A 12,222-nucleotide genomic window follows, 5' to 3' on the forward strand; every position below is an offset into this window, starting at 1 on the left:
TTTTATGATCTGAGGTTTTCTGCCTGTAGAAGCGAGCGCAGGTGTTTCGGCAGAATCATTAATGAAGAGTCTGATGCAGAACTGTAGGAGCGTTAGCATCATTAGCTCAGCGGAAATCTGTGGTGTACGCGACCGGTCTGACCTTACGCTTCCCGTCTCCTGCACTTCTGACAGTCATGCTGTATTATTAGCTGTATATTACTTCTGAGCACTAATAGATTGGTCCTGCCTTCATTTTTATTTAGGCTACTGCCTAATATTCAAGTATTAAATTACTTAATTAGCCATAAAATATTAGTAATTTAATACATATATTCAAGCCCAGAAAGAGAAAACAAAAAAACATGTTTGAAATTGATTTGAGTTAATTTGCCAGAATTTATGGAAGTTCAAGTGTAGTTATTGTTAACTATTACAGATATTTAAAATAATTGTTAATTGAAAAAAAGCTGAAATAACAAAAATATTTTTTTTGTTATTTTAGTATTATTGATAAAACTATTATATTTTTATTAGTACATTAGTAAAATTAGTGTTTATTTTTATATTTTACATTATTTTTATGTTAATTGAAGTTTTAGAATTTTTGTCATTTTTATTACTTTTTTTTTAAATATGCACTTATGTTTTTTTTATTCATTTTTATTAATTTTTTTATTATTTTAAACTAAATTAAAATGAGATACGTTGCATTGTTCAACTAACAAAAATAAGACAAGTTTAAGTTGAAGTAGTAAAACGACAACTAAAATAAATGCAAATTAAAGCTAAATATAAAATTTAAGAAAAAAAGTAAAACATGACAAAAGCGCATAACAAAATCACTAAAGCTAAAATGAAATGAGAAAAGATAAAACAAAAGCTAATTAATATTAATTAATACTAGAATAGTATACATACAATCCTAAAATAGCACAGTATAGTTTTGGAAAAAGTAAAATATTCCCTGTACACAGAATACGGTAAAACATTATAGTTAACATGAACTAATAATGAACTGCACTTATACAGCATTAATTAATCTTTGTTAATGCTAATTTCAACATTTACTAATACTTTATTAACATCTTGTTAACATTAGTTAATGCACTGTGAACTAACATGAACAAACAATGAACAGCTGACTAACATTAACAAAGATTAATAAATACAGTAACAAATGCTCATGGTTAGTTATGTTAGTTAATACACTAATTAATGTTAACTAATGAACCTTATTGTAAAGTGTTACCCAGAATATGTATTGCTGAGACAGTGTTATGACAGTGGCCGTTATGAACATACATAATGTGAGCTGATATCAATGCTGCTCTCTGCTGGTGTGAAAGTGATATCGCAGCCTCTGAAGTCACAACATATATTCATATAAATGAATAAGTTTTTAATGTTTTTAAAAGAAGTATCTTCTGCTCACCAAGGCTGTGTTTATTTGATTAAAAATACAAACAAAAACAGTCATATTGTAAAATATTATTACAATTTAAAACAGCTGTTTTCTATGTGAATATATAGTTAAGTGTAATTTATTCCTGTGATCAAAGCTGAATTTTCAGCATCATTACTCCAGTCTTCAGTGTCACATGAGCCTTCAGAAATCATTCTAATATGAAGATTTGATGCTCAAGAAACATTCATGATTATTATCAATGTTGAAAACTGTTTTTTACATTTTTATTTCATGATGCTATGATGTATAGAAAGTCCAAAAGAACAGCATTTATCTGAAATCTAAAGCTTTTGTAACATTAAACACTAGCGTTCAAAAGTTTGGGGTCAGTGAGAAATTTTATTTTTGGGGAAATAAATAAAATAAATAAATACTTTTATTCATCAAGGATGAGTTAAACTGATCAGAAGTGACAGTAAAGACATTTATGATGTTAGAAAATATTCTATTTTAAATAAATGCTGTTCTTTTGAACTTTCTATTCATCAAATAATTTAGAAAAAAGAAATTTACACAACTGTTGAGTGACACAAATTAATGTTTTTTGAGCATCAAATCTTCATATTTATACTGATTTCTGAAGGGTCATGTGACACTGAAGACTGGAGTAATGATGCTGAAAATTCAGCTTTGATCACAGGAATAAATTACATTTTAAAATATATTAAAATAGAAAACATTCATTTTAAATTGTCATAATATTGTCATAATGTTTTTTATCAAATAAATGCAGCCTTGATGAGCAGAAGAGACTTCTTTTAAAAACATAAAAAATCTTACCGATCTAAAACTTTTGACCAGTAGTGTATATATAAAGAGTAAGTGTGCTGAGGAAATCTTTGAAATAGCTTTACTGCTGACTTTGTGTGTGTGTGTGTGTGTGTGTGTGTGTGTGTGTGTGTGTGTGTGTGTGTGTGTGTGTGTGTGTGTTTGATCTTCATTGTGTTCACTGAGAATCCCTGAACATAGTCTTCATTAGCATTATCCACCTTTGACTTCTGATTCTCTTTGAGTGGAACATGACGTTAGATTAGCATTCCATGAAATCTGAATGATGTGCCCGTGTTTCTGTGTGTGTGTGTGTGTGTGTGTGTGTGTGTGTGTCTGTTGCAGCGAGGAACAGGTGGAAGCCGTCGGATCCTCAGATCATCTCCGAGGGCCTGTACGCCATCGCCGTGGTCCTGAGCTTCTCTCGCATCGCGTACATTCTCCCGGCCAACGAGAGCTTCGGGCCGCTCCAGATCTCCCTGGGCCGAACCGTCAAGGACATCTTCAAGTTCATGGTCATCTTCATCATGGTCTTCGTGGCGTTCATGATCGGCATGTTCAACCTGTACTCGTATTACCTGGGGGCCAAATATAACCCGGCCTTCACCACGTGAGTGACACACACACACACAACACACAACACACTAACACACACATTCTGAAGAAAATGAAAGGGGCTGTATGTAAGAATTTTCATGTATTAATAATTTATTTTTTATTGCCAATGTGCGAACAGCTTGTAATGAAACTTATAAAACAAGAGCTTCCTCGGTTGTCTATGACAGCTGCACATGTGACAGGAAAACATCCTTTATCATGCATAACAAAAGAAGAAATATTTATTTACATTGTACATGTTTTGCTGAAATTATTATTACTGTGACCTGCAATTGGCTGACAATATGTAAAATTATTAATGTGGCACGACTGATTATTTAAAGGCCCATTCTGGCCTCTAGTCAATAATTGATCACCAGAATTACATATTTAAAGTTTTTTCCTTAAAAAAAATTCTTCATGCCTTAAAATAGCTTGAATGTAACTCGACACCCTCGCCTCATTTAGTATACGAGGATCTATGAAAATGCAAATGAGCCCCGCCTCCACTCACTCACTCAGCTCAGAGATCCACTGGTTGACGATCACACGTTGATCTGATTGGTTACAAGGTAGTTTGTGACGTCAGAAACACCAGCGATTTCAAAGCGTGTCTTTGGTTCACTGCAGTTTAAGGAGAAAATACTCAGCAATGGTGTCGACTTAAAGGAGAACTCCGGTCAATTTCAACATTGAGCTCATTTTTTTGTACATTTGGAGTGCTGTCAATACAGAGAACAACGACAAAAATCGGTGTTGCCTACACCGTGTTATCCTCTTTTTAAAATTTGCACCCTGTTGACTTCAATGTTGACTTCACCCTGTTGACTTCAATAAGTTACCTATGATCACGCGCGTGAACTCGACAATCGATTACTGTGGACTTCGACCGAAAACAGGATGTAAATACAGATATTTGCGCTGGCTTAAATAACATCATTTTTATTCTTATCTTTCACATCTACTGCAGTCAGATTCACTCGCGTTCACTCCGAAGGAATCACTCACATGACCTGTGCACTTGTAATGACACATCAAGGATATTAAGAGGCTAAAAGCAGGTTTAAATATTGCCCCATTGAAGCCAACAGGGTGCAAATTTTAAAAATAGAATAACTCGGTGTAGGAAACACCGATTTTTGTCATTGTTCTCTGTACTGACAGCACTCCAAATTTACAAAAAAATGAGCTCAATGTTAAAATTGACCGGAGTTCTCCTTTAAAGCATATTTAAAACACCACATAGACATATAAACAACATTAAAAACTTGACTTTCACCACAGGGGGACTTTAATTAATATTACTTAAACATATTACTTTTACTTATTACTTACATATTTTACATTGCACATGCAACACATTTTTTCTGAAATTAATTCTTATTTTTGTGACCTGCAGTTGGCCAACAATATATACAATTATTAATGTGGCACAGTTCATTTTTAAATTAATATTACGTATATTTATTACTTACAATTACATATTTTATTTTATAATTATAGGACACGTTTATCGGTCATAAATAAAAAATCGAATGTTTATTTTGTAACACTTAGTAGTATAAGGAGTAGTAAAATCACGCACATCCCAGTCAAGTACGGGTGCTGGATCTCATATAGAATTCAAAGTTACAAAGTAAAGATCCGCACACCGGAAAGCTCCCATTCATAAATTTATTTTAAGTGTAACGTTTCGGGCCTTTACGGCCCTTCCTCAGACTCATATTTTGTAACACTTTACTTAAAGCTTTCATATATACAAGGAATAATTATTGTATGATCTCATGAATAAATGTAACCACAGTTATAATGCATTATAATACTTGTTCCACCTTTAGAAAGTATAATGCAGTACTGTAAATCACATGACAAACATACAATTTCAGATGGAACAAGAAATCTGCAATTATTATCATGCATTTTAATTTTTCTTTTTACAATTATTTTTGAAAAGATATACTGTATTATAACGTACCTTATGGGTATCTTTATAATGCATTATACATAAAGGCTTTGAGTAAAGTGTTACCATTTATTTCAATTAAACATGAGATTATTTAATATTATTGTTAGCTGTAATTGGCCAACAGTATGTCAATTATTCTTGTGGCTGAATGGAAAACTACTTATTGTGCAATAAATCAATAAAAAAACACATTTTTATAATTGCTGAAAGTCATTAACATCACTGTGACCTGTGATCGTACAACATTATTTTCAGTTATTAACGTGACATTTGTAAAATGAGCAGAACTAATGAATGAGTTTCAGAAGCCAGTAATTCACCACATGAAACACTGCGGTCGACACAAACCATGTTTATTATTATTACATATATAATTTATCATCACAGCAATCCCTCTGGAGAAACAAACAGACTCAAAGGAGTTAATAGTTGCCATACAGTGAGATATAGAGCTACTGTATACAAACAAATCATTTGATCTGTGAAGAATTTGCTGAGAAATGTTTACATTCATATTGAGTTTTGAGACTGTTGAATGAAGACTATTATCCGAGCACAATTTGAATGGTTTCTCTTCTGGACTCGTTCCTCGGGAGAAACATCAAGCAGAAGGTTTTAATGAAGATCTCCATGTTTTTCTTATTACTATCTCATGGAATGGAAGTGACCGGCGGCATGTTTGGCTTCAGTTCGATGCGTTTTCTCTGTGTATGTGGACAAATAAAGTGTTAGTTGCACTGATGTGCGATTAACATTTGCTTTTCCCTGCTGTTTTTGTACTTCTGCAAGAAGGCATTATTAAAGTAAACTCTCTGCTGTTTTGGAGCAGTGAGAGCTGATTTGTATTCTGCGCACAGATATGCCAGGCTTATGAGAGAATAGCTCAGCTGTAATCTTCCTCAAATCGCTCTGTAAATGTGTTTTTTTAAGTTGTGGTCAGCTGGTTTTGAAGGGGATCCCTGCGGTCCGGCTTCATTTCAAAGCAAACAGAATGAGCCGTTCATCGTTCTCACGGGGGCCGTTCTCCCGCACCGCAGCTTTCAGTGTCTTTCATTTAAAAGTGCAAAACTGCTCCTAATATAGACTAGAAAACCTCAAGATCCTAAACCTCTGATAGAGAAATTCTCCTAAATTTCCTCTGGAGAAATCAGCAAAAGATGTTCAGCTTTGAAACTCAGCAGTCTTAAAATTGTGTTATACATTCTTTAAAAAAAAGAGTAAGAAAAGCAAAATGACTTAAGATTTTTTAGGTCTTATTTTCTGAAAAGAATATCAAAACTAAGTTTTTTTTTCTTAAAACAAATAGAAAATGCCTGCCAATTAAGTCAAAAAATTATATTATTTTCCCTTTGAATTACTGTAAGATTATTTTTATGACCTCATTGGCAGATTTGGTTTTCTTATTTTAGGCATAAACATTCATAATTTTGATAAAAAAAAAAATTCAGTCATTTTGGTTCTCAAGTAAATGCATCTAGAATTAGGAATGTTTCAATATTTGTGAAAAATACTAAGCGTCCGTGACTCAATTTCTTTAGGGGAGTATGATATTGACATAATTATATCTCGATATTTTCTGGGATTTTGTCCATAATGATAATAAGACGATACTTTGAAGCTGCATCTAAAGCACTAATTTATTTACACCACAATTAAAATTGCATAAATGCTATGGTAATATTTTGAATATTGAATATTTGTATTCTACAAAATATGAAAGTAAACCAATGGGGAAAAAAGCAAGTCACTGTCCTATTAAGTCATTCATTCAAAGCAAGTGAAGCAAGTGACTCTTGAATCATTGACTCGTTCAACAACACTGATTCATTCAGGAACGAAACACCGAATGCGTCTTTATTTGGGTCTATTTTTTTGGTGGAAGTGCAAAAACAGACGAATATTTTGTGTCTGAAATGTAACTTACTATATTACCTTGTTTATTTCAAACTGCAATCATGCTGATATTGAACACAACAAGTTTTCTCATGTGACATTGCTTAACTATAAAAATATAAGGCAAAATCAGATTTTTGCCCCATATATTGAACAGTGGTCATTTGAACCTCATTCTACTGATCTGCATCCTTTAGTGAAAGCATGCACTTCCAAGGCCAGTTTTTGTTTTGGACAGTGGACACTGAGTGACAATGTCAGCTTTCACATCGTTCACATAAATCACAATTACGCTCTTATGGTAGAGGAACTCATTGGCTTTGGGCTGTAATGAGGTGTCAGATGGTGGTTTGGCTCTGATTGTGATGTGTTGTGTGTGCGCTGTAGGTGGGAGATTAGCATGTCGATTAAACAGCTCACCAGCTACCGGCCCGTAACGGCCCACGGAAACCATGGTTACGCTCCTCCGTGATGCCTCTAAATGCGGGAGGAGTGACGGCGTCCCATCGACGTCTCTCTGATTTAATCACAGGGCGTCCTGCTGAGATGGAGATGGTTTAGGACTGTACGAGCCGCAGGGCAGATGTAATCAATGAGCCGTCTCTGAACCGTCAAGAGCTCAAGCTTGATGTGGACACACACAACACGTCCAGCTCCACTGGAACAGGGTGACGTGTGACGCGTGACACAGGCCGAGAACCTTCCCCAAAAACACTGCAGATCAAACCTCTCTGGGCTGCAGGATGGGGTTTGTGTTGTTTTGGAACATTTTACATGTTCATTTTACATTTCACATTGGTATATAGCTATACATATATATAGCTTTCCTGTAGCTCAAACAGTAGAGCGTTGGCGCATGCAACACAAGTAATATATATATTTACATTTATGCATTTGGCAGATGCTTTTATCCAAAGCACATTGCATTTCAAGATACACATTTACATTCTTATCAGTTCTTGCTTTCCCTGGGAATCGAACCCATGACCTTGGCGTTGCAAGGCCCATGACCCATGACCTTGGCGTGTGTATATATATATATATATATATTACATTAATGAATGAATTAAATGATAAATAATAATAATAATTGTTATTATTATTATTAAATTAAATTATAATATAATATAATATACAAATATATTTTTATTGTAATAATACATTATATATGAATTTATTAAATTATTATTATTATTTTTATTATTATTTGAATATTTTTGTAATTCATGTGATTTATAGATAGATAGATAGATAGATAGATAGATAGATAGATAGATAGATAGATAGATAGATAGATAGATAGATAGATAGATTATTATTATTGTTATTGTTATTATTATTATTATTATCTTTATGAAGTCCAAAAAGTAACCACATGTTTTCACAAAAAAAAACCACAAAAACACATAACTAACCCTTTTATATTTTCTTTAATTTGTGACTATATAAATGTTTGTGTATATATGCAGACTCCAGTCCAATGTCAGGTCAGGTCCATGTAATGCATGTTGTGTATGGCTGTCAGCAGAGGTCAGTGTGGATCTGGATTCTTCTCTCTTGATAAAGTTCGCATGGAGAATGTGAAACTCATTAGTCATGAGACAGTCAGACACCTCAGTGACTCAAATGAACTTAACTAACCTCAGAAACTTCATGTAGAGGTATAAGAATATGTAAATGGGACACTTCAAATATAGCAATAGAACGCTTCAAAAACAGGCATTTTCACAGTATCTGAAACAATAGAGCGTCAAGGTCATTCAGGGAATGCATGAAATTATCAAATGTATATCTTGAATGATATGTAAGTCACTTTGGATAAAAGCATCGACCAAATGCAAAAAACGCAAATTGTGTTTGATAAAGTCAGACTGTGCTTGTCACCTTCTCCTGACCGCTGGACATTTCATTTACATTTATGCCTTGCCAGGTGCTTTTATCCAAAGTGATTTCCAGTGCATTTAGACTATACGTTTGATCAGTTCATGCATTTTCATATGCATTTTATCAGTACGTGCCGTGGACTTAAATAAGTGCTTAAATACAACATGGAACATGTTAAAGGGCTGGTTGAAAATGATTTCACTTTTCTAACTTTAGTTAGTGTGTAATGTTGCTGTTTGAGCATAAACAACATCTGCAAAGTTACGACGTTCAAAGTTCAAAGCAAAGGGAGATATTTGCTTTTACAGAAATCGTTTTTTAAGGACTACAACAAACGGCTGGTAGAGACTACACCACATTCCTCCCGGGTTAGTGACATCAAAAACCCTAGAATTATCAAGACAGAATATGCTAATCAATGACTAGATGATAACTACACATAAGCTGCATAAATTACATCAACTAACCATTCAGAAATGTTGTCTACATGTTGTCACTTCTTAAATCTCTCCATCTTTATCTGACTCCGGTTTGAACATAAAAGACTAAAAGTTTTTGAAATTTTCAGTGCATGTGTGTGTGAGGTAAAAGGACACAAGCTGTTGAAGCTCCGCCCCCTGTGCCGGGAGCAGCAGCTCATTTGTATTTAAAGGACATAAATGGACAATTTTAACATGCTATATAAAAATATCTGTGGGGTATTTTGAGCTAAAACTTCACATAAACACTCTGGGGACATCAGAGTGAAAAGGACATTATACCACACCTTTAACTTGCACAACCACTGTGACTGATATAGTCGATCCTATTCGTACTTTATTGCTTTATTGTCTGGTGATGATTTTGTATTTCAAAAGTATAGTTGACATTTACCTAGTTGACGTTTAGCCGTGCTTCTGCCGCAAAATGACAGTTTAATCTCAACAGATTCTGCCCTGAATATTTACTTTTAATGATTTGGCTGACTTTTTGAAAACAGAATAGTTTCGATTTAAAAAAGCATCGCTGACTGCTTGCATGCGCCATCTGTTTTAGTGGCTTCATCACTACAGGCGTTATACAGATCAATTAATGCAAACGTGCCTCAAAATGTGCTGAAAGTAATTGCACACCACCACTTGAGTGTCGTTCTGAGTGTTAGGATGTGTTAGTTTAGTGAATAAGGCACAATCAATACTGAGACTAATTTACACAAAGAAGGTTTGCACTTAAAAGAATGGGAATGACAATCTGAATCCTTAAACATGCTCAAGTATAGCCTCACTGTTCAATGAATTCAACCGAGAGAGACAGAGAGAGAAAGACAGAGAGAGAGAGAGAGAGAGAGAGAGAGAGAGACCTGACTTTAAGATCACTTTATTTACAAAAACATTAAAGATATAACATTTTTAGTAAAAAAGAAACAACAACTAGAATGAGAGCAATGGATTTTAAAAAAACAGAATCTCAAGACATGAAATAGCAAAAAAAAAAAAACATTTCTTCTACTATCAAAACTCACTCATGCATACATTTGGAGACATCCATCAGTGTCAACATCACAAATACATTTTTTATGCCCCATTTACCTCTGAAAACATCCAAGTCATTAACCAACTTGTAATAGCTATAAACTCTATATCTATATGGGATTTTATTAACCACTGTAACACTGCAACCACCATCATTCAGTTTTCTATGAGAGAGAGAGAGAGACAGAGAGATGCTGGAGCGGGTCTTTATTGAAGCAACGCTGCAGGGTTTGCACTTTTACACTCCAGAGTTAAAGAACGAGAGTAAACAGGCAGACAGGAATGGACAGAATGAGTGAAAATGTCATGGAACCAGGAGAGAAAAGCCACAACTCTCCCGCTGGCAGAAGGTGATGCGGGGGTGCGGGGGTGTGGGAGTGGGGGTGGGGGGGTTCAACAGGGAACAGATAAAAGCGTTTAAGAAACTCTTGAAAAATGTCACCCCTAAAGCTGTCTGTCAGTCAAGGATTTTGCCGAATTATTTGAAAATGCCTAAATGCATACAGCTACACACACACACACACACACACACACACACACACACACACACACACACACACACACACACACACACACACAGATATATATACACTCGCTGGCTACTTTATTAGGTCACCTGTTCAACTGCTCATTAATGCAAACATCTACAGTACATCTACAACTCAATGCATTCAGAGACGGTTAAGAGGATCTACTGAGTCAAACTGAGCATCAGAACGGGGATTTAAGAGACTTTGAACGTGGCGTGATTAAGTATTTCAGAATCTGCTGATCTTCTGGGATTTTCACACACAAGCGTCCCTAGAGTTTGAATGAGCCGAAAAAGAGAAAATATCCAGTGAGCCGCAGTTCTGTGGTCAGAGGTCAGAGGAGGATGACCAGACTGGTTCGGCTGATAAAGGCAACAGCGACTCAAATAAACACTCGTCTCAGTCGAGGTCTGCAGAAGAGCTTCTCTGAACACACAACACGCTGAAGCTCCAGCAGAAGACCACCAGCAAACTGAGGCTGCGATTCACTCGGGCTCACCAACATTAGACGACAGAAGATTGGAGAAACGTCTCCGGCTGATGAGTCTTGATTTCTGCTTCTACATTCAGATGGTCGGGTCAGAATTTGGCGTAAACCACATGAAAGCATGATCATCCAGTCTCGTCTCAGCGGTTCTGGCTCCTGCTGCTGGTGTAATGGTGTGGAGGAATATTTTCTTGGCACACTTTGGGCCCTTTAGTACCAATTGAGCATCGATTAAATATCTCAGTTTACCTGAATATGTCCATCTCTTTATGACCACAGTGTATCATCTTCTGATCAGCTCAAATCATCTCACACTGGTTTCTTGATCATGACAGTGAGTTCACTAAACTCAGACCACAGTCTCCAGATCTCAGTCCTATAGAGTAGCTTTGGGATGTGCTGAAATAGGACATTCACATCATGGATGAGCTTGAGTGTTTCCAGAACCCTGTTGAATCTGAGCCTTAAAAGAATTAAGGCAGTTCTGAAGGCAAAAGCGGCTCCAGCCGGTACTGGTAAGATGTACCTAATAAAGTGGCCAGTGAGCATATACATTTCTATGACGTATACAACAAATTCAAAATAATTACCATCAAATATGTATATATATACGACGGAAATCCAATGGCCTGGGCGAAGGAATAATGCGTGTAAGTTTTTTCAACGCTCCAGTGAAGTTCACTTAATTTATTGGAATTTAGTTTGAATATTACTTTAGCTCTACGCTTAATCTGACTCCAATTTCAAATGATAATCAAATTTAGATTGTGTTTCTGATTAGAAAATAATCATAAATATTGATTATGAATTCATTTTAGATCTTTGATTATTCTGAGCATCTCATAATTTCAAATATTCGTTCGTTAAGGACCCGCTTTGAGACGTCACGTCGCGAATGTGCGCTCACGATCACAAACTAGCCAGTCCTGAAATAGTCAGAGGATATACAGTGCAACTATTTTACCCTAAAGGCCTGTTCACACTGGGACGAATTTCGTGCGCGATATTCGCCGATATTTAACGCCTCGTGACTAAACAAAGGGCGCTAATGTGAGTGTGCACACCGACGTGAAAAACGCCACGCGTAAAAGCGTCATTTTTTTAAAAACGCCTCGCGTTAGTTTTTTTGGTTTGAAGCG

At 35.5% G+C, this 12,222-nt stretch overlaps 1 protein-coding gene across 1 annotated transcript in view; it reads left to right on the forward strand.

Moving 5' to 3' along the window:
• trpc7b (transient receptor potential cation channel, subfamily C, member 7b) overlaps positions 1–12,222 on the forward strand; it is a 72,638-nt gene that overhangs the window by 39,912 nt on the left and 20,504 nt on the right. The window contains exon 7 of the mRNA XM_084430593.1: positions 2,561–2,825. Within this exon, the coding sequence (XP_084286719.1) occupies positions 2,561–2,825 (265 nt within the window). The remainder of the gene's footprint in view (positions 1–2,560; positions 2,826–12,222) is intronic.

Source organism: Rutilus rutilus (assembly GCF_951802725.1).
Source record: "Rutilus rutilus genome assembly, chromosome: 14".
Taxonomy (NCBI): Eukaryota; Metazoa; Chordata; class Actinopteri; order Cypriniformes; family Leuciscidae; genus Rutilus; species Rutilus rutilus.